Below are 23,575 nucleotides of genomic sequence, written 5' to 3'. Positions count from 1 at the left end.
CACATTTTCTTTATCCAGTCTATCTTTGATAAGCATTTAGGTTGATTCCATGTTTTTGCTATTGTGAATAGTGCTGCAATAAACATATGTGTACATGTGTCTTTATGATAGAATGATTTATATTATTTTGGGTATATACCCAGTAATGGAATTGCTGTGTTGAATGGCGTTTCTGTCCTTAGGTCTTTTAGGAATAGCCACACTGTCTTCCACAGCGGTTAAACTAATTTACACTCACATCAACAATGTATAAGCATTCCTTTTCCTCTGAAACCTCACCAACACCTGCTATTTTTTGACTTTTTAAGAACAGCCATTCTGACTGGTTTGAGATGAGACCTCACTGCAGCTTTGATGTGAATTTCTCTGATGATCAGTGGGATGTTGGGCTTTTTAAAAAATATGCTTGTTGACTGCATGCACCTCTTCTTTTGAAAAGTGTCTGATCACGTCCTTTGCTTGCTTTTTAATTGTGTTTTTTTTTTCTTGTAGATTTGCTTAAGTTCCCTATAGATGCTAGATATTAGGCTTTTGTCAGGTGCATAGTTTGCAAATATTTTCTCCCATCCTGTAGGTTGTCTGCTTACTGTGTTGATAGTTTATTTTGCTGTGCAGAAGCTCTTCAATTTAATTAGACCCCATTTGTCCATTTTTGCAGTTGATTTTGGTGTCTTTGTCATAAAATCTTTGTCCATTCCTATGTCCGGAATGGTATTGCCTAGGTTGTCTTCCAAGGTTTTTATATTTTTTAGGTTTCACATTTAAGTCTTTGATTCACCTTAAGTTGATTTTTGTATATGGTGTAAGGAAGGAGTCTAGTTTCAATCTTCTACATATGGCTAGCCACTTATCCCAGCACCAATTATTGACTAGGAATCTTTTCTCCATTGCTTGTTTTTGTCAGCTTTGTTGATACCAGATGGTTGTAGGTGTGTAGTCTTATTTTTTTGGCTTTCTATTCTGAACCATTGGTGTATTTGTCTGAAAAAAAAATACACATTTTTAATTACACGTGTGATATAAAAGATTTGTCTTATTCTTGAGTATGCCTATATTTCAGAAGAAAAATGCATCTTTATTGTTATAATAAAATGCAATAGGAAAATTCTACAGAGCTGATTCAAATGCAATTTTTACAGGCATTAGTCACACATCAATTGCATTACGTCAGGTATACATAATAACACTACCAAATGTATCTATAATTATTCACCTTCAATTAATTATAATTTACCTTTCAGATAAATTCTCCCTGGCTATCCCAGCCTGGGTGAATCATCTTCTTCTCTGACCCATGTCTGCAACTCAGAAACTTACAAAGTGAGTGGCTTACTGACACATCAGTCATCAGATGTAGGTTAGTTCCTTATCTCCATCTCTGGTTGCAGCTCTAATATCTGTGGTCCACTGCGCTTTCATTCCTTTGTAGTTTTTTCTGTCTTCAAACACCTTTACCTTATGACAACTATCACCTGAAGAAATAAGAAAACAAAGCCAGAAATATCTGACTCCTCAACCTATGTTCTTAATGAACCCATTACTCTGGCCGCTTCTATCCACCACATTCTGTCCTCAGACAGAAATTTTATCCATTCCCCTTCTCTCCTCAGGAACACCTGTACCTCCTAGGTATCATGAGTTTCTCTGTGTCTCCCTGACCAGAAGCTCCAAGGAGAGGTCAGACTCCTTATCCCTTTGTTCCTGGTCTATGTCCATCTTCAGCTCCTATAGGTTGCCGACCTCACCTCGACCACTCTCAAATGATACCGAATGACAACCTCTGGGCACACTGAGGAGACAGGAGACTGATACCCAAAAGCTCTTGCCTAAACCTCAGGACTCAACACACATTTTATGTAGCTTTCATCATCTTGGGTCATAGTCATTTGATCACCTGTCCATCTGCCCTGCTACACAGTGAGCTACTCAACGAGAACCACATCTCATTTATTTATGAGGTGTGTCCACCATCCAATGGATTGCATATCTATCACCATGCCCACTGTGTAATATCTGGGTTTTTTTTTTTTTAGAGAATAGAAGAAAGTAAAGAAGGAATGTATAAAGAAAGAGAAGGGGAGAGCAAAAGAGGATGGGAGAAAGAGAAGAAAACACACCAACAACAAGCTTAAGAAATAGGTACCTGGACAGTTTTGAGGCATCCCAGATCCTTCTCTTAGAAAAACTTAGTCTTTCCTCGCCACCCCCACCCCCCACCGCCAACCTACTACCAGGACCCTGCAGCCTATAAGCAAGCAACATAGAACCTGGTAACAAGATCCTGTCCAGACAGTCTATGAACTAGAACTTCCTGAGACATCTGCCTCTTTCCTCAAGGTGTTCAGACAGAGAGTCTCTGAGCACCAAGCATCAGTCACTAAGGTGCCCCCAGCTCAGGCCCAGGCAAAAGCCTCAGACCCCTTGGTGTGACAAAGACAGGTAAAGAAGTAGAAGAGGACAGTAGAAGTTGAGACTAGAGAAATCAGCCAGTTCCTGACCAGCCAGAGACTAGTACTGTAGCCAAAGAATTTTTTGTTTGTTCCATGGACAACAGGTACTTATGTATGTAAGCCCACAGGTGATCTCATTCTCCAACTTCCAATTTTTTCTCTTCCATCTCATGTGATCTGATCCTCTCAAACCTGACTGTGCATCAGAATCACCTGGGAGATACTAAAACCCTGATGCCTAGTCCAAGCCAACCAGCATCTTGAGGGATGAAACTCAGAGTTTTGTATTTTTTAAAAACCCTCCAAGATGATGCCAATGTGCAGCCAAAGCTGAGAACTTCTGAGGTAGACAGATCTCTTTTCTCTCCAGAAATTTCACCCTCTCTGATCGCCTGGCATCCATCTTCTCCCTACCTCCCCCACCCCCATCTCCTGCTTTCTATATGTGACTTTGTGAAATAACAAAACTTTCTTCATCTTTATCTGCTTTCCCTACACCACTGGTAGCAACTCAAAGTCCCCTGGACGATTGGAGGTCTGACCCACTCCTCAGCACTTCAGGCCCACCACGACCTGTACTGAAAATTGGAGCCCAGCTCAAAAGTAAAGAAAGATCATGTTACAGACCACCCAAGATGGCTTACAGAAACTGAAGGGTTTGAGGGTGACATAGGGTTTGGAGACAAAACTTTTCTTTCTTTTTTTTTTTTTTTTTTTTACCACAGCACTGAGTTTTATTAGGGATTTCATTAAGATTAAATTTCTAGGAATGAGGGAGTCCTAGTTAAGAGGACACAAAAGCCCACGAAGCCTCCTCAGATCTCATAGTGAACCACCGGCTCAGGTTCTTTGGAGGGATCGCCGCCTCGTTCCAGGTACAGATTATTGTAAGGATACTGCTTTGGTCCCACAGGCTGGTAGGAAGGGTACACGTCCCCCACCCAGAACATGAATGTCATGAAAGCCAGGAAACCAAAGAGGTGCATACACATGACATTCCAAGAAACAGGTGTGGGGGATGTATCCACACGGTTCCTGATGTACATGTCTACGTGCCAGTTCATCGGTTCACCCCAGTTCAACCTCAGGTCCGGTTGGTCCCAGCTATACCATGGATCCCTCTCATGCTGTGAATGGTCAGGGAGCTTCAGGTAGTCGCCATACCCCATGCCCTCATCCGGGTAAGGCTCGTAGTCTTCCACACGCATATTATACTTCTTGGCGGCGGCGGCCCGTTCTTCTGGGGTCCTAGGATAGGGCCCTGGGAACATGTCCTTGGTCATGCGGGAGGCTGTCCGTGCGCCCGGCGGCACCACGTTCCGGGATGCCCTTTGCAGCCACTGAACTCCCAGGACCCCGGCCCTGGCCACCGCCATCTTCACCTTCTTCACGTTCGAGACAAAACTTTTCATTGTTGACATCTGAAGTCTTTCACATTTTTTGCCACAAAGCCCTGATTTTACAGTGATGATTAGCTCCAGGAAGGAATGTTTTCCTACATGCAGTTTAAAAAATATTATGCAATTCATGAAATTGAGTATTCATTTATTTGTTGACTGATATTGGAAAGAGAGGAAGAACCAAGAGAGATCCTTGGCAGGAAAATCTTCCAAAGGCCTCTGAACAAGTTTATTAAGTAGTCTGAACTCAGTGTCAGATACAAATAGGGATTTATTTTTCCTCCAGTCTCTGTCTTCTACTATGTTATACTGACTCTACTTTGATGATATCTCAAGTGTGTTTCAGGGCTTTCCAATCATTTTTCAGGTACTCAGGGAGCACCCCATCCTGTCCAGTTGTATGTAACTCAGAATAAGAATATTAACTCTTCCCTCTCCAACCCAGCACAGCCCAACTGTCTCTTAAAGGACTGTGTGGAAAACAGGCATCTAGTGTGTAGAAAAGAGACATGGTCAGCTCCATCACGTATTGTCCACCTCCTCCTGTCCCCTGTGGGTTCCCTTTATTCTGCACTGTTTTGAGGCTGGAATGAGAAAAGCGGGATGAAGCAAATATCTCATATTTGGCTGGTACTGCTAGTGTTTCTCAGTGGCTGCATCCTCTCTATGCTGACCCATGAGGGCTCTCTTACTAGATAAATGACTGATTTCTTTAAGGAATCTTTAGCACAGTGACCTGATGTGATAAACTTGGCCTCTTTTGACACTCTCCTACACTCTTAGCCCCATTGGTACAGGCCTCTTGCCTTGCTAGTCACATTCCTAACAGGACTGTGGCAGTACAGCTATGCCTAGTTGCCCTCCAAACTGTCCACTGGCTCAGGGAAACTCATCAACTCTGGCCATGTCAATCAGTAAGGGACTGGCTGCTTCTCTTTTCCCCATTCTCCTTTCCATTTTTCTCTTTCCAAATATTTTTCACTCTCCAGAATAGCCAGAGAACTGTTCAGCAAGTCCACTGATAATGCTGAGGCCTGAAATTTCAGTCTTCCTGGGCTGTGTGTGTGTTTGTGTGTTTGTGTGTGTTTTATCATTTTGTTTTGTTTTGTTTTGAGATGGAATCTCGTTCTGCCACCCAGGCTGGAGTGCAGTGGTGAAATCTCAGCTCACTGCAACCTCCGTCTCCCCGGTTCAAGTGATTCTCCTGCCTCAGCCTCCTGCGTAGCTGGGATTACAGGCACCAGCCAACACACCCAGCTGATTTTTGTATTTTTAGTAGAGATGGGGTTTCACCACATCGGCAAGGCTGGTCTTGAACTCCTGACCTCAAGTGATCCACCCACCTTTGCCTCCCAAAGTGCGGAGATTACAGGCATGAGCCACCGCTCCCAGCTAAGTCTTTCTGTTTTTTAGGCTTGATAAGTTCTACAATTTGTCCCCTTGAAATTCCTATGACTTTTCCTCTAGTGGAGGGTGAGAATAATAACCTGTTGCTTCCCCATGTGAAATGTAAGGGGGAAATCCACAGCATTCTATCCAATTTTGGAAACTTCTCATCATTATAACAAGGGAAGAGTGATAGCATCAGGGCTCCTTCCAACCTCTTTATAAGGTGGAGAGTTATTTGTGCCTATTGTATACAACTTGGTAGTTATTTTTGTCAAATCTCAATGAAACAGGAAAAGCTTAACCTTACTTTCTCATATATGACCTGGATATTATATGGAAGTATCTCTGTGGTGATGAGAAGAGCTGTATATCTCAAAATAATAATGCTTATTGGATGTGAAGTTTGTGACCCAGTTGACAAACTAGGGACGCATGTTTTCACTTAAGAAGAGAAGGTTGGGAATGATTGAGCAAGGATCTCCAAAAATCTGCTCTTCCATTAAAAACACCTTGAAAATGAAAAATTGTGAAAATCAATGTTTGCAAAACTCTGGAGATTTACCAAAGGCTTGCAAAAATATTAGAGTGTTCACTTAAGAAAAGCAGTTGAATATGGGCAAGAGCAGTGAGCTTTGTGACATTTTTACTTGCCCTATTGTCATCTCCCTGTTCCCAGTGCCATCTTAGTCTTGAAATCTAAAATCCTAGTAGCACATGGAGGTAACAGAACATATCTGACACTATCCGAAAACCCCATCCCTAGAGAAACGTCATTATCTGACTATAAAGCACATAATGAAGATCCCATTCCCATTTCCCCTAGAAATCCCAACTGGCAGAGTTTGTTTTCATTCCAGTTGACTCAGAGCTCTCTCACTGCAAACAGCTTTTACCCCAGGGTGTTTGCCAAAAACAATCAGTAAAAAATGTTTAGCATCACAGGTACCTGTGATGGTGATAACAGTTGGGCAAACCAGAAGTTGACCAAAAACTTAGATGGAAAATCTGAGGAATGAGATTCTCATAGAGAGTTTAAAAAATCTATGACATATTTCTGGAAATCTAGGAGACTATGTGGACTTACAGGGCTGTGTGCATGTGCAGAAAAGACCTGGTAAGACCCAAATATCTCAAACTTTGACTGATCTCGAAGTTCCACACAAGCAGGAAATGAAACCTAAGACAGATTTGTAAACTGTCTTCTTAAGTCTTAAAAACATGCCCCAACATACACAGAGAGGATCTCCGCAAAGGTTGAAAGACATTAACTCAAGGCATTTAAGGAAATCTCTACTAAGCTAACTGAGTAGAGAGTTCAATGACCACACACAATAAAGAATACAGATTTTACAAAATTGGTTCAGGAAAGTCACAAAGCAAATGAACAGTGAAAACAAACAGCAACAAACCCCAGAGAGGGGTGGGAAATTTGATTTCCAGGATTTTATATTATTTTAAATGTCCAATTATTAACCAAAAAAACAAAAAGAGAGGGAGCTACAAATGAACAAGAAAATGTGGCCTACACAAGGGGCAAGGTCCAGGGAGGTAGTCAAGAGAGACAGTCCCTAATGAAGTTAAAACATTGGGCTTACTAGACAAAGATAAAAAATCAACTATTTTAAATGTGCTTAAAGTACTAAAATAAACTAAGTCTTAAGAATTAAAAGAAAATATAAGAATATTGTCTTGCCAAATAGATAATAACAATAAAGAATTAAAAAGAATTTCTTAAAACAACCAAATAGAAATTTGAGGCTTGAAAAATACAATAACTGAAATTTAAAATTGACTAGAAGGACTAAACAGCAGGTTTGAACTAGAAGAACAAATCATTGATCTAGAAGATAGGTCAATTGTGATTATCCAACCTAAGGAACAGAAAGAAATAAGATTGAATAAAAATTAACAGAGCCTCAGAGGCCTGTGGATAACCATCAAGCACACCAACATATTTATAATAAGAATCCCAGAAGGAGATGAGAGAAATAAAAAGACAGAAAGAATATTCAAAGGAATAACAGTTAATTACTTATCAAATTTAATGAAAAATATTAATCTACACATCTAAGAAGATCAACAAACTCCTAGCAGAGTATAGTCAAAGAGCTCCATACCTAAACACATCGTAGTACAAATGTCAAAAGACAAAGAGAGAATTTTTAAAACAGCAAAAAAGACCCATCAAATACAAAAAAAAAAGTTAATAACATTAACAGCTGGTTTCTCATCAAAAACCATGGAGGACAGAAGCCAGTCAGATAACATATTCAAAGTACTAAAGAAAAAAAAAGTAAACCAAGAGTTCTATATCCAGCAACACTATTCTCTAAAAATTAAGACATTCCCAGATAAACAAAAATTGAGAAAATTTTTTTCCAGAAATCCTGCTGTACAAAAAATACTAAAAGGATTAATTCAGTCTGAAATGAAATAACACTAGACAGTATTTGAAATTTTTATGAAGAAATGAAGAGCATTGGTAAAGTTAACTACCTGGTAAATATAAAAGATAGTATAAATGTATTTTGTGCTTTTAAGTCTTTTTTCTCCAATTTGATTTGAAAGACAACTGCATAAAGAAATACTTATAGAGCTGCATTGATGGCCTTCTAATGTAAATATATGATTTTTATGACAATTACAGAATACAGAAGGGGGAGGGAACAAACCTACACAACAACAAAGTTTTGCATGCTATCAAAATTAAGTTGGTATTGATCTGAGTTATAATCGCTGTAAGTTAAGATGTTAATAAGAACTCCCAATGAAACCACTAAGAAAATAACTCAAAAAATATACTAAAATATATAACATTGAAATTAAAAGGGTACACTACAAAATGCCTGTTCAACAAAAAACAAAGCCATACTGAAGAAAAAGAGGGGCAAAGAAAGTTATAAAATATATAGAAAATAAACAGTAAATGGTAGATAAAAATTCTACCTTAATAGTAATTATACTAATTGTGAATAGATTAAATACCCCAATCAAAAGGCTAAGACTGGCAAAGTGGATAAAATAGCATGAACTAACTATATGCTGTCTATAAGACACAGATTTTAGACTCAAAGACAAAATAGATTCAAATAAAAGGTAGAAAAACATACACCATGCAATGGTAATCAAGAGATCCGGAGTGGCTATACTAATACTGGACAAAATAGACTTTAAGACGAAATTAATAGCAGAGGCAAAAAGGACATTTTATAATGATAAAAGGATCTATATCTATTAAAGAAATAATTATTATACATACATATGCACCTAACAATGGAGTCCCAAATTACATGTAGCAAAAACTAACAAAATTGAAGGGAGAAACAGAAAACTCATAAACAATTTAACAATAATAGTTGAAGCTTTCATACTCCACTTTCATTAATGGAAGAACAACCAGGAAGAAAATCAACAAAGAAACTGAAGACTTTAACAACACTATAAACCAATTAGATCTAACAGACATCTTGTTGAACACTCCAACCACAATAGCAGAACACATATTTTTCTCAATTGCACATGGAACATTCTGCAGGGTAGACCATTTGTTGGGTCATAAAAGTAGTGTCATTAAATTTTAAAACACTGACAAAGTATCATCCCTAACCACAGTAGAATGAAACTAGAAATCAGTAACAGAAGGAAAACTAGAAAATTCAGAAATGTCTTAAGCAACCAATGAGTTCAGAAAGAAATCACAAGGAAAATAAGAAAATACTTTGAGATGAATGAAAATAAAAATACAACTTACCAAAAATTATGGGATACAGCAAAGGAAATGCTTAGAGAGAAATATATGGCTGCAAATGCCTACATTAAGGAAGAAGAAAAATCTCAAATCAATTACCTAACCTTCTGCCTTAGAACACTGAAAAAAAGAAGAAACTAAACATAAAGCAGGAGGAAGGAAATAATAAAGATTAAGTTCATAGCTGCATTATTCACAATAACCAAGAATTGGAGCTAACTCAAATGTCCATCACTTGATGAATGGTTAAATAAAACGTGCTAAGTTCATAAAGTGAAATATTACTCAACCATGAAGAATAATGGAGTTCTGATACATACTACAACATGGATAAATCTTAAACAATATGTTAAGTGAAAGAAGCTAATGCAAAATGCCATGTGGAATGAGGAGTGACTACTAATGGGTGGTGATAAAAAACAATTGCTTCAAGGAAGGTAGGATTGCAACCTCCAGCAGGCCTTAATGAGAAGACGGTATACAGGCGTCAGACCTTCCTGGTTCCCTCTTGTCAGGCATCTTGGTGAGTGCACAGGAAGGTGATGAATGGATAGTCCCAAGGGTGTGCCTGGCTGTCACCTCCCTGGTTGTGAAAGCAGCAGCACGCCCAGCCTGTACATCACACACCCTGCACAGGATAAAAGCACTCCTGCCCTGGGCTCCACATCCGCAGTCTCTTCAGGAACAGACTTCTCCTGCCTTCTCTGCACCCGGTAAGTGTTCAGCAGGGGACAGGGCTTGATATGGGATGTTAGAACAGGAGACAGAGAGGTTTGAAACAAAGACCCAGATACAGGGCTGTGAGAGAGCAGCAATGGGGGAGGGGGGCAGGAGGGAGACTCTGCAGGAGCTGACAGCAATTCCATGACCTGCAAAGGCCACAGAGCTCACGATTCCCTCCCATCCTCTTTCTACTCACGCAGGCACATTTCCTGTAACATCCATTCTATAGAATTCTTTTTCCCAAAAGGGTGCATCCCCTAGGGGTTCTTTGGAGAAACAGAAATACACATGCCCACTTAGACTGACAGCAATCTGTCCAGGGTGGAGAGCAATGTGAGAAGTATCTGGCATGTCCCACCAACTCCACATCAGCCTCACGCTCCTGCAGCTCTTGCCTCAGGAGGCAGCTGGTCTTAGAGACATTGGACTGTAGATTTTAAACTAACAAGTGGCTTTGTTTCGTCCAGGACAACTCAACTCCTGACAAGATGTCCTGCCAGCAGAACCAGCAGCAGTGCCAACCTCCACCCAAGTGCCCCTCACCCAAGTGCCCCTCACCCAAGTGCCCCCCAAAGAGCCCAGCACAGTGTCTGCCTCCAGCTTCCTCTGGCTGTGCTCCAAGCTCCGGGGGCTGTGGCCCCAGCTCCGAGAGCGGCTGCTTCCTGAGCCACCACAGGCACCACCACCGATGCCGGCGCCAGAGGTCCAACTCCTGTGACAGGGGCAGTGGTCAGCAAGGTGGGGGCTCTGGCTGTGGCCACGGTTCTGGGGGCTGCTGCTGATCCAGATCCTGATGCCGAGATAAGCGATCTTTGGAGGAAACAAGAATCCCAAGGGGTCAGGAACAGCCCCATCCTGACGCACGCTTTCCCAGATACTCTCTTCTGACTTTCACAGGCTGAGCTGAGGGTTTTCCAGTGGGGCATCTGAGCTCTCCCCTGAAGGCACTTCCTGTTTTAAATCCAGGATGTCATATGTCTCCTTCCCCCTGTACCTGCCAAGGATTGGCAGTGCTTGTGCCCAACCTCGTCAAAAAATAAAGTTTCTTGTCCTCACTACCACTGGTGTCTCACTGGGCATTTCACTGTCTCTCTTCTCAGCTCCTTGGTCAGCACAACCCAGCTCAGGAGGCAAACCTTAGCTCTGCATCAGGAAAACATAGTGGATCTGACCCTGCTCCACTGATGGAAGGGAAGGGGAGAGTTTCATGTTGTAGTGGGAGGGAGAGAAGGATACAGGTTGTGTTGGTTTGAGGCCCTGAAACTCAACCTCAAACTCAAAGAGGGTATCAGTGCAAAAATTGACTTTTCCTGTAAAATCTGAGAGGACATTAATACAATTCGGGAATTTCCAGTGTTTGACAGAAGATCACTAGTTTGTTTTGATGAGCCATTTCTGGGGTGCTAACTAAGAAACAGGAAATCAAGAGGCAAAGAAACAGAAAATAGGCAGAGGAGAAGCAGAATCAAAAGATGGAGGGAAGAGATGTAAGCCTGGGGAAGAAGTATAACTCAGTGACTGAAAATCCAGGGACAGAGATGAAAGCTGAGAGAGGTGCTTAAATTAATGAGATAATGGAGCAGAAATGTGGCTGGGAGTTTAGTCAATGAGATGATTGGAATGTGCAAAATGAGAATTTTAGGAAAAAGAAAAAGGAAGAAAATGAGAAGTGTTGCTGGAATTATGAATAGATATACCAAAGAAGCAAACATTTATTAATTTTGTAACTACACAACCTTGACATCAATCCACATGGAAGTTACAACTTCAATGGAGTCACATGTTTTGGCCTAAATTGTGAGACTGAGATGCTCCTGGGGTTGAAGGAATTTTTTTTCATGTGAACCAAGAGTAACATCTCACTTTGACTACCAGAAAACCCAAGAAGTATCACATAGAGCTACGGTCAAATTACAAATATTGAGAGAAGTTGACGTGAGGGCTAAGTAGAGCAGGTGTGGGGGGAGGGTATTAAAAATAAACATGGATAACCTTATGAGTCCATGGAACTAAAAAAGGATTTTGTCAAATCCTGTAAATTAATTCTTAAAATTTAGGAATCAAAAAGACCCTGAGGCCCGGCATGGTGACTCACACCTGTAATCCCAGCATTTTGGGAGGCCGAGGTAGGTGGGTTACTTGAGGTCAGGAGTTTAAGACCAGCCTGGACAATATGGTGAAACCCCATCTCTACTAAAATTACAAACAATTAGCTGGGCGTGGTGGCGGACACCTGTAATCCCAGCTACTCAGGAGGCTAAGGCAGAAGAATTGCTTGAACCAGGAGTCAGAGGTTGCAGTGAGCTGATTATGCCACGACACTCCAGCCTGGGTGACAGAGTGAGACTCCATCTGCAAAAATAAGAAATAAAAAAGACCCTGAGAGAAGTTTAATATCAGATATTCAGATATGCACCAATGGTTATTTAAAAAAAAAAAAAAAAGAAATTTGTTGAAATTAAAGCAGAAGGCACATCTTTGGGCCATTGGTTTAAGTTCGGTTTGAAATCACTGGAGAGCTCTCACCCAGGGACAGTGAAGGGGGTGGAAGGCCCAGTACCCAGGGAAGAGTGTGCCATGCCTGAAACAGCCTGCAAAGCTCACACTTGGAATGTGAGCGATACCCACATGCGGACCCAGCATCTCTGTGCAGACCTGGAAACAGCATGACACAGGCTGGACATAACTGGAGAATTAGATCCTGCCACCAGTCAGGGGCTGTGGAACAAGCTTAGAGGCCCAGAGCACCTTATTCCACTACACTGAAGAATGACGGGGTTCTAGCTATGGTTGGATCAAATCTGAGTGGAGAGAAAACTGAGCAGAGTCAACAAAGTAACTTGCTGGCAAACCAGTGAGATCCTGGGAATCTATAAAGAAGTATAAAAGGACCTCTCAAAAATGGAGCCCAGTAAGGGATTTTCCAGCAGTGGAGAAAAACAGATGCCCCAAACTGCATCTGGGCAATACCAAGTCCTGAGCCCTGGACCCATTTATTCTCTTGACACATTTGTACTGAGCCTTGATTATGTGCTTGATTGTAGGCACTAGGGACACAATAGGGAATCAGAGAGACAAAGTTCCTTCTTTTGGGAACTCACATTCAAAACTGGTCCAAAGGAGACAGTTCCCGATTTTGCATGCATCGCAGAGTGGAACACAGTGGCCTTCTCCTCAGTTGGCCTCTCAGCCTCTGAAGGTGAGTGGACACTGCTATTTATTTAATAAACCCAAAGAAGACACTCAGCCTAGGCAAAATATTGAGGCTCTGAGACAGTGGCTTTGGTGGTAACAAAAGGAAAGGGCATCAAGTGTTTTCTAGCTCCCACATCAAAAGACAACAGCCAAGAAAGAAGAGGGATAAATCATGACTACCAAGGGGACAAAGTTATTGCACAAGCAGGCCTCTCTCCTCATGCCCTTACCCATCTCCCTCCCTCTCTCCACAGCCCAGTGAATAAACCTCTTCTCACAGGTTCTCTTTTCACCCCATGAATATTACCTATTTCATCATCTAATGGAGATTTCATCACTTATAAGTCTTCCTGTAACAGGATAACCAGACACAAAATTTTCATCAACGTTTATAAAAGACAGTAACATTTTGTGATCATTTTAATTAGTGTTTTGATTTAAAAGATTTGTCCCATTTTTAAATGTGGTGTTTCAGAGGCAATGCATCTCTAATGTTATAGTAAAATGCAATGGAAAACATACTACATAGTTTGTGTAATTGCAATTTGCAAAATCCTGTTCAGTCACTGCCCATTCAGTGTTCACAAGTTTCCCCATTGTTGGCCTCATCATCACCACATCCATGAAGTATTATTCACAACTCAGCTAATTTCCTTTAGCCACCCCAGCTAAGGTGGATCACTCCCTCCCAGAAACTACTCTGGAGCTCTTAGAGTAAATACCACAGTCACTAAGATACTGATACAATGGCCCTCAGATGTACTTTAATTTGTAAACCATGTCCTCACAACCTCTATAGACTTCCTGTCTCTTTCTCTGATTTTGCCCTTCACATCTTTGGTCCATTGTGCTTTCATCACTTTATAGCTCCCCATCACCATACCGGCTGATACCTGGGGAAGCAGGATTCAAACTCAGGAATATCTGAGTCCAAAATGAATGCTCTGAACAAGCCCATTATCCTGCCCACTCCACTTTGTCTTAGAAACCCCAGGGTCCCCCTCAGCTCCCTTCTCCTTAGCACTAGCATTATCTCTTCCTACTGGTGAGGTTCCATTAGCCCCTCTTGGTATCACCCTCTGGGCTGGCTGCCCACAGACAGATCAAGGATTTATACTTCTGCTCCTGCTACTTGCACAAATACTATTGTCAAAGGCCAGTGATCTCATCCTCAAATGATAGCATGTGGCAACATCTAGACACATTTTCTCCCACAGAGTCACTCCAAGTAAAAGGGGTTTGACACCCACAGAGTCTGAACTTGAGCCCAAGGACATTCCACACACCTGTATTCCTGCACTTGCCACACTAGATCATGGTTATTTTGTTATTTGTCTGTCTGTCCCATTGCACTGTGAGCTACTCAAGAACAGAGAACAAATCTTATTCATTTATAACTCTCCTGTGTATAGCAAAATGCCTGGTGTGCCATATCAGTGCAACACATCTCATTTGAATAACTGAATAAATGGATGACTGAATGAATGAAAAAATTAAAATGACAGGCCTACAGGAAACCTGGGTCCCAGGAATTTCAAGAGTCCTGTGACTCCCCTCATAAGAAAACTCTTAGCATCTGCCCAAGAAGATATAGAGGGCCTAGTAATAGAGATTATAGCTGTTCAGCTCAACATATTCCAAAGCAAAGAAGGAAGGAATAACAGGAGGGAAAGAAAGGTAGGGAAAGGGAAGAGGAATGGGGAAGGAATAGAGAGGGAGGGGGCAGGAATGGAAAGAGAAGGTCAAGAGGGCAGGAAGGAAGAAGGGAAGGGATGAGGGGAGGAAGGACAAAGAAAAATAAGAGATGGTAGAACTAAAGAAGATTTAAAGAACAGATATTTGGACAGTTTGGGGGCTTCCTGGATCCTTTCCATTAGTAAGGTTCTCTTCCCATTCCCCTTTTACTCCCAACCACCACAACATGGAGGGAGGGATTCACATCTCTCTGTGGTACCTGTGTCTCTAATAGGGGCACAAGGATAATGTTGAGAACCCAGATTGTCTCAGCTGCTTGCCATGGTCATGCTAATGGTTTGGGGATGGGAAGGTCCTAAACTGAAAGGAAACTCTGTTCTGCAGGGAATGAAGAAGATCTTTTTGTCATTTAGATTGTCATTTACATGTGTTTTACACGGCCTGATTAAAATGCACTCCAAAGAGCCAAACCTGAGCCACTATACCACCTGTTCCCATCATTCCCATTGGCACTACTAAGTCATGAAATTATCCAGATATATCCAGCTAGGCCAGGTTCCCCTGTCACCTGACCTCTCCAGACCTTAGAAAGCCAGAGATTTAAGGGTGATGCTCCTGATAGAGATTACCCTCAGAGAGCTGACCTCACGCTCTGGGTAAGTGGCAAGGCAGTGGTCCTCCAGTCAAGCGTCTGTCATCCCAGGACACCTGCTCAGCCTCGAACCTACAGAGCTCCTGCTCTGATAACAAACAGAGGGGCCAAAAGTGGGAGTTCCTCATGGAGGGGAAGAAAGGTTGATGGGCATCCTCATCAGGAACGAGTGTGGAGCCTCCCCAAGTCAGGCATCAGGGGTAGGGCTGTGGAGAGGCCCATGTGCGGACATCCACTGCATTCCATGAGACAGAAGGAGGGCCCCCACTACAGTCCTGGGGTGTTTTGAAACTTTAGAACTTACTCCCCACATTGTGGCATCCCAAAGACTAGTGATTTTACTCCCAAGAAGCAAAAGTGGCCACCCAGCTTTGTTCAGCTTCACAATCCAGGTAACATGAGAAAGTACTTGGTCCATCTTTCTTAAGTGCCTTTTTGCAGGCCAGGGTCTACTGAAGAAACCCTAAACAATATGAGTAAAATGGCCACTCAGGAGTAGTTCTGGAGATGATTCTGAAAACACCTCCCAGCCAGAGGCAGGGACCATGTGCCGGAGGCAGGAAAAGGCTGCTGAGGATATCAAAATCTGCACCCACTCTCTACCCATCCACACTCAGAGCCACCGTCCTCCTTACAGCCCAGTGCATTTATGCTCCTACAGGCATCACTATGTACTTAAAGGGGCAAACTCTTAGGCGGAATAAGAAAAGAAAAATTACACCCACTGATAGTGAACATAATTTAATTTTCTTTGAAAATTATAATTTTAGTATGGATAAAGTTTGGTTTTAGTCCTGACTGTGATTTATCTTGAAAAATATCTAGCAAAACGTTTTTTTAATATTAGAGATTAATTGAATGATAAATTCATTTAAAATTAAAATGAAATTAACAGGGAAATAGCATTCAGTTTGCATCAATTCTCCATACCCAAACATAGACACCATCAGGTCAGCTTCATTACATGAGCTGCACCCAACACTACCATTAACCTCATAAGCAGCAACACATACAGCAAAGCCATCTTCATCAAGCCCATCCATTATCATACACATTTGCACAACTTCCTTACTGAGTCCAAGCAGATGAACAACTCCTTCCTCAGTGTTTTCATGGTCTTCAAATAAAGAGCACACATTCCCTGGATTTTGATGGAAGGTCATGCTTTTTTATAACGTTTCAGTTGTGACTCTTATTACTGCAACTGTTGTACTTTCCTTCCCTACATTTGCCCTTCAATAGGGTACTCATTTGGCTCCCCTCCTCTCCTACCCGGGGGCTCTTTCAGGGACCCTCACCTCCCCTGACTTTACGCTTCCATCTGTTTTACACACAGCCCATACTGAATGTCCAGTGTCCTTAGCTCAGTCACCACCCCAACAGCAAGGCACCACCCTAACACCACATCTGGGTGTTTGGTTTTCCTAAGGGAACATGCTAGAAAAAAAGTAGATGGACAAAGACCTGCAGACTTTGTGCATAGTGACTTACATTATAGCAATTTTCTCATGGAAGCAGGCTCCCTATTTACTTGACTGCCTGTGCAGTTAGACAGTTAATTTCTATAGGTCTGGTGACATGTCATATTGAACTCTACCTTTCACCACAAAGCACAGGGCACGGCCTCTGTTAAGGACACATGTAGGCCTGGGTGGAAGATGCACAAGTGACGACCAGGCTCTCTGTGGTCAAACATGCCATCCTGTTCCTGGGAAGGTGGATAAGTCTTGAAGCTGGGCTGGGGTGCTTAGTGCTGTCAACTCCCCCAGCAGCCCACTCATGCTGCCTCTCACACACTAGGAGCTCCTATCCTGGGCTCCCTAGTCCATGGACTTCTCAAAATCAGCATTCTCTGGCTTCCATGAAATCAGATGGATGTCTAGCTGGAGACAGGACCTGAGCTGGAAGACCTAGGAAGACAAGCCCAGGCTTCCATCAGGGGAGAAGGAAGCAGAGGGTATGAGATGGAGGCAGCAGGAAGAGTGTAGGGCTAATGGGCACCCTCCCAGGATGTTTCAGGTGTCCTGTGACTGTGAAGGTCATGGGTGTTCAGCACACCCTCATCTTCTTCCTACATATGTTCTGAGAGATGCACTGATCTCACCAGACATCATCAAGGAAGCTTTACCCAAACAGGTTTATTCTCCTCTGTGATCACATGGAGATAAGATACCTGAGGGGCCCAATGAGAAAAGACTCAGCATCCTTTTCCAGTAGGAGACCATAGAAAAATGTGTTTTCCAAGGTGAACGAACTCCAAGTAACTTTTCATTTCTTCCATGCATTGCTCAGTTCAGTAGCAGAGCATGGGGTCTATGACACCCACCACAGAAGAGATATTGACCAGAGGTTTGTGCATTACAAGAACATCTGATTCTAGATGTCTTATCAGATGCCCTCCAGCAAAACCAGCAGCAGTGATAACCCCCAAAGCCTTCAAAGTGCACACCCTAGTACTAAGCCTCATGCCCACCTCCAGCCTTTCCCTGCAGCCCCAGTTCGGGGGCCACTTCAACTTTTGTAGGGCACTGCTGCTTGACATACCAAAGGCCCCATCTCTTCTACTGGCACAGGCACCACAGCCTCTACTGCTGTGAGTGAGCCTGCCAGGGGCTCCAGCCATTGCTAGAGAATTACTGCTGACCTTGGCAGTACATCGAGATGAGCAATTTTAGAGGAATCAGAGACCCTAAGTGCCCAGGATTAACCTCAGTCTGATGTACCCACTCCTAACTTTCTGTTCATGGTCTGAGCTCCTAAGTTCATCTTGACGAGGATTGTCAGTGATCTCCAGTGGTCTCCCTGGGTGTCCCTCATGGTTGTCTCCACACCCATGTTCTGGTCAGTGCTTAGCAGCACTTACGTCTCACTCTGTGAAAAATAAAGCTTCTCTTCTCTACCTACATTTCTATTTTGCCCCTCCCAAGGCTGCTCCATTGTTTTTCCCCTTCTTATCTCCCAGACTGAGTACCTCCCAGACAAAAAGAATGAGAAATAACACTGATCTCCATTCATAGGGAGACCGTGAGGAGTTTACATATTGTGACTGGAAAGAGGCTGCAGAAGGACACACAGCTGCAGAGAAAACGTTCATATTATTTCTATAGGGAAGATCTGGGTGTTGAGGGAGTAGGAAGGGATCCTTGAAAGCTGAATAGGTGATGGGTGCAAAGAGAGAAATGGAGGTGGTTGCAAGGATATATACGGAGAGGAACTTAGGGAAAGGGGAAAATATGAGATCATTCCAGGAGTTGCAAATTGGATATATATTCATAGGATCGATAATTTATATAGGACTCATAATGTACCAGTGGCTTGACATACAGTAAATAACTTAATCCTCACTGCAGTCCTTTGAGTTTAATATTAGCCTTCTCCCATTTTACAGAGAGGAATCAACGTAGAATGGGTGCCGAAGGTCTCCCAGAAGCTGCCGTGCAAACCCAGACAGTTTCACTGACCACATGCCCCTGACCACCAAGGTACACTGAATTCCTCTAAAACGTTTTAAGAAATATGAAGAAAAAAAAAAAAGGATCCTTAGACCTGGGCAGAGAGACTTAGCCATGCCTGTGGAGTCAGATCTGTGCTCCAAAGTACCATTAGAACCCCTGCTGTCAGTGAATTGCCCCAAGATGTAGAAAGATGGCCCTAGAATCAACTAAGAAAGTTTGGATTTGAGACATTAGTACAGTTCATGGAAGCCAGAAGTTACAGCAGTAGTGACCCGCCACTGGAAGCTGACTCCCACAAGTGAGGTCTCAGTAACTGTGAAGACAGACTTTTCAGTCCTCATCAGTGGACTTCTAGGCCAAGTCTCATTCATTCAAAAATTTATTCATTCAGTACATAGTTATGTGGCACTGGTCTAGGTGCTTGGATCAGTTTGAACCAAGACGAAGTCCCCTCTCAGGGAGCTTATGTTCCAGTGGGCCCACTGGAGGCATCTTCTGGTTTCCTTGCCTGGCAGCAGATTTAGACAAAGGTGGCTCTATATTCAACTGGATTCCCACTCTGGTGCACTTGGCAGATGCTGGTAAAGGGTGGTTAAACCCAGTGAAGGCACCCTTTCATGGGCAAACTTTTGAGAACTGGATATCATTGCCTTAGTGGATACAAAAAGGACATCTAATATCTGTTTGCTTCCACACCCAAGGTAAGAGCTTAGTGAGGCAAGGAATAGGTGGTTATTCCAACCATGAAATGTTTGTTTAAAAGTTGAAAAGTCCTCATCCTTTCCCAGTCTCATTCTCAGGGAACAACCTCATTCACCCAGGTGTCTTAAAAGTGCTTTTGTTTCCTACTTGGCTATAAGGTACGTGAGCAAATAAAAAAGATGGCCACACCTGCAGCCTTCCTGTATCAGGATACTCAGACATGTTTTATGTAATAATAGTGTTTTTAAAATGCCTACTAATAATTTTTTGAATCATTATTTTTATTATATTATTTTAACTTTTATTTTACATTCAGCAAACAGAGATAATTTGACTTCCTCTTTTCCTATTTGGATGCTTTTTATTTCTTTCTCTTGGCTGACTGCACTGACTAGGACTTCCAGCACTATGTTGAATAGGTGTGGTAAGAGTGAGAATTAATGTCTTGTTCCTGTTCTTAGGGGATGCTTCTAGCTTTTGCCCGTCAGTATGATGTTGGCTGTGGTTTGTCATAGAAGGCTCTCATTATTTTAAGGTATGTTCCTTCAATACCTAGTCTGCTGAGGATTTTTATTATGAAACAATGATGGATTACACCAATAGTTTTTCTGTATCTATTGAGATTATCATATGGCTTTTGTTTTTAATTCTGTTTAGTTGGTGAATCATATTTATTGATTTGCTTTTTGTTGAACCAACTCTGCATTCCAGGAATAAAGTCTACAAACTTGATCATGGTGAGTTAGCTTTTTGAGGTACTGCTGGATTCAGTTTGTTTGTTAAGGATTTTTGCATCTGTTTCATCAGGGATATTTGCAATAGTTTTCATTTTCATTGCCTCTTTTCCAGATTTTGGTATCAAAATGATACTGGGTTTGCAGAATGAGGTTGGGAGGAGCTCCTCATCCTCATTTTTTTTGTAATAGTTTTAGTGGAATTGGTACCAGCTCCTCTTTGTACCTTTAGTATAATTTTGCTGTGAATCCATCTGGTCCTGGGCTCATTTTAGTTGGTAAGTTTTTTGTTATTGATTCCATTTTGGACTCAATATTGGTCTGTTCAGGGTTTTGATTTGTTCCTGATTCAGTCTTGGGGGATTGTGTGTTTCTAAGAATGTATCCATTTTCTCTAGTTTATCTAGTTTGTGTGCATAGAGGTGGTCATAACAGTGTCTGACGATCTTTTATTTTTCTATGGGCTGGGTTGTAATGTCACCTTTGTCATTGATAATTGTGCTCTTTTCTCTTTGCTAATCTAGCTAGCAGTCTATTGATCTTGTTTACTCTTTCAAACAACAAGCTTTTGGTTTTGTTGATCCTTTGTAGGAATTTTTAGGTCTCTTCCATTTAGTTTTGCTCTGATTTTAAGTATTTATTTTCTTCTCCTAGCTTCGTAGTTAGTTTTTCCTGTTTCCTGGTTCCTTTAGGAATGATGTTAGATTGTTAACTTGAGATCTTTCTAACTTTTTTATGTAGACATTTAGTGCCATAAACTTTCCTCTTACCACTGATTTTGCTGTATTCCAGACATTTTGATATGTCGTGTGTCTGTTTTCATTTATTTCAAAGAATTGTTTGACTTATGCCTTAATTTCACTATTTACCCAAAAGTCATTTGGGAACAAGTTGTTGAATTTACAAGTCATGTTGTAGTTTTTAAGAAATCTTCTTTATATTGACTTCCATTTTATTCCACTATGATCAGAAAGTATGATTGGCGTAATTTTAATGATTTTGAACATATTGAGACTTGCTTTATGGCCAAGCATGTGGTCAATCTTAGAGTATGTTCTACGTGCAAATAAGAATATGTATTCTGTTGTTGATGGGTGGAGTGTTCTGTAGATGTCTATTGGGTTCAATTGGTCAAATGTTGATTTTTAAGTCCAGAATTGCTAGTTTTCCACCTTCATGATCTGTTTAACGCTACCAGTGGGGTATTGAAGTCCCCCACTATTATTGTGTGACTGTCTAAGTCTTTTCATAGGTCTAGAAGTACTTGTTTTATAAATTTAAGTATTCCAATGTTGGATGTGTATATACTTAGGATAGTTAAATCTTCCTGTTGAACTAAAGTTTATGTAGTTCCCTTCTTTACCCTTCTTTACTTGTTGATTTAAAGTCTGTTTTATCTGATATGTGTGTGTATGTATATATGTGTGTATATATTATATATACTGTGTGTATATATGTATATATACACACATATATATACACAGTATATATATATACACACACACACACACATATATATATAGTAACCAATGTTCTTTCTTGTTTTCAGTTTGCATGATAGATCTTTCTCTAACCCATTTACTTTGGGCCTATAGGTGTCATTACATATGAAATTAGTCTCTTGAAGACACCATACAAATGGGTCTTGTTTTTTATTTTGCCAGTTTGCAGATTTGTGCTATTTATGTGGGGCATTAGATCATTTATATTCAAGGTTAATATTGATATGTGAGGTTTTAATCCTCTTGTGAAGTTGATGGTTGATGGCTTTGTTGTTTCCATTGCGTGGTTGCTGTATAGGGACTGTGGACTATGTATTTACATGTGATTTTGTGGTAGCACATGTTGTTCTTTCATTTCTATGTTTATAAATCAAGTCTTAAGGATCCTTTTTAAGGCTGGCCTAGTGGTAACAAATTAGTGGTTGCTTGTTTGGAAAAGTTTTCATTTCTCTTTTGCTTATGAAGTTTAGTTCAATGGGATGTAAAATTCTTGGATGGAATTTCTTTCCTTTAGGAATGCTGTAACTGGGCCCCCAAATTCTTCTGGCTTGTAAGATTTCTCATGAGTAATCCTCTGTTAGCCTGATGGGCTTCCCTTTGTACATGATTTGACCTTTTTCTCTAACTTTAAGATTTTTTTCTTTAGCATTGACCTTGGACAGTCTATGGCTATATGCCTTGGTGATGTTCATTTTGTATAGTATCTGCGAGGTGTTCTCTGGTTTTCCTATATCTGCATGTCTATTCCTCTAGCAAGATTAACAAAATTTTTTGAATTATTCCCTCAAAATGTTTTCCAGGTTGTTTACTCCTTCTCCTTCTCTCTCAGAAATGTCAATAATTCATAGGTTTGGTCACATTACAAAATTCCATATTTCTCAAAAACTTTGTTCATTTTTAAATTCTTTTTCTTCATATTCTTCATTCAAACTAACACAGCCTGACTGGGTTAGTTTGAAAGACCAGTCTTCAAGCTATTAAATTATTTATTCTGTTTGATTGAGTCTGTTCATAAAGCTTTCAGTTGTATTTTGAAATTCCTATATGAGTTTTTCCATTTCAGTACCTTCAACTGATTTATTTTAAGATGTTTATCTCTTCCTGTTTCCTGCATTGCTTTAGAATTTTCTTTTTGTTTTTCAACATCATCTTAGATATTGTTGAACATCCTTGAAATCCATATTTTGAATTCTTTATCTGTCATTTCTGTTTTTCCATTTAGTTAGGGACCATTGCTGTAGAACTAGAGTGATACTTGAGTGGTGTGTCAACATTCAGATTTTTCATGTTGCCAGATCCTATACCGGTTTGTTCTCGTCTGGAAAGGCTGACACTTCTAATTATTGTAATTATTTTCATGCAAATAGACTTTTTTCTCTTTTCCTATATATTATTTCTTTCCCTTTAGGGTATGACTGTAAAGTATATTGGGAGAAGTCTTTTGGCTTTGCTTTTATAGCCCTATGCACTTACGTTAGTAGGTTTTATATTGGGCTGTGCAGTTCAACCTACAAGCCAGTAGATAGGTCTTGCAAGTAAGATCCAGCTGCAGCACAAGCAAGTGGGTATAATTTTTGTTTACTGTGAAGTGCTCTTTGTTGTTTCAGGTGACAGGATGAACAGTGGAGTACCCAGTGACCTGAGCTTCCTGCTCCATGGAGGGAGGGGACACTGCTGGGCAGAACGAGAGTCCCTGGCTTGCCCGTGAACACCCCAATGGCAAGCACAGGCACAAGCCCTGAAAAGGGTGGCTGACAGGAGCTCCCAGTGAAGCACACTGAAGTCTCTGTGGGGAGACAAGGAAGCTGCACTTGTTCCTCATCTTAGGTAGGCAGAAAGTTGATCTGTTTCCCTATCATATCTTTGACCCAGAACTCATGACTCCTAGTTCAGAAGCATACTGTACTCTATCTCTTGGCCACAATGTGGT

At 41.2% G+C, this 23,575-nt stretch overlaps 1 protein-coding gene, 1 non-coding gene and 1 pseudogene across 3 annotated transcripts in view; 1 reads left to right on the top strand and 2 right to left on the bottom strand.

The window, feature by feature from the left end:
- Positions 1-749: 749 nt before the first annotated feature.
- Positions 750-23,575, bottom strand: part of LOC101017070 — a 42,253-nt gene continuing 19,427 nt past the window's right edge. The window contains exons 2-3 of the transcript XR_001893738.3: positions 1,235-1,472; positions 750-981 (exon numbers count right to left, since the gene is read on the bottom strand). This is a non-coding gene — a transcript (uncharacterized LOC101017070). The remainder of the gene's footprint in view (positions 982-1,234; positions 1,473-23,575) is intronic.
- Positions 3,149-3,873, bottom strand: LOC101016357 (annotated as a pseudogene). The gene has a single exon (XR_634961.4). The product of XR_634961.4 is annotated as an NADH dehydrogenase [ubiquinone] 1 beta subcomplex subunit 8, mitochondrial pseudogene (transcript).
- Positions 10,121-10,756, top strand: LOC101015991 (late cornified envelope protein 3D). Its single transcript, XM_031652822.1, has one exon. It carries the CDS (start codon positions 10,199-10,201, stop codon positions 10,490-10,492), a length of 294 nt encoding a protein of 97 aa, XP_031508682.1. The 5' UTR covers positions 10,121-10,198; the 3' UTR covers positions 10,493-10,756.

The sequence above is a fragment of the Papio anubis genome, chromosome 1, assembly GCF_008728515.1.
Source record: "Papio anubis isolate 15944 chromosome 1, Panubis1.0, whole genome shotgun sequence".
NCBI lineage: Eukaryota > Metazoa > Chordata > Mammalia > Primates > Cercopithecidae > Papio > Papio anubis.
This window is presented reverse-complemented; position numbering and strand designations above follow the sequence as displayed.

Coding starts and splice junctions, on each gene's coding strand:
- LOC101015991 (XM_031652822.1), top strand. CDS start 10,199: ATGTCCTGCCAGCAGAACCAGCAGCAGTGCCAACCTCCACCCAAGTGC.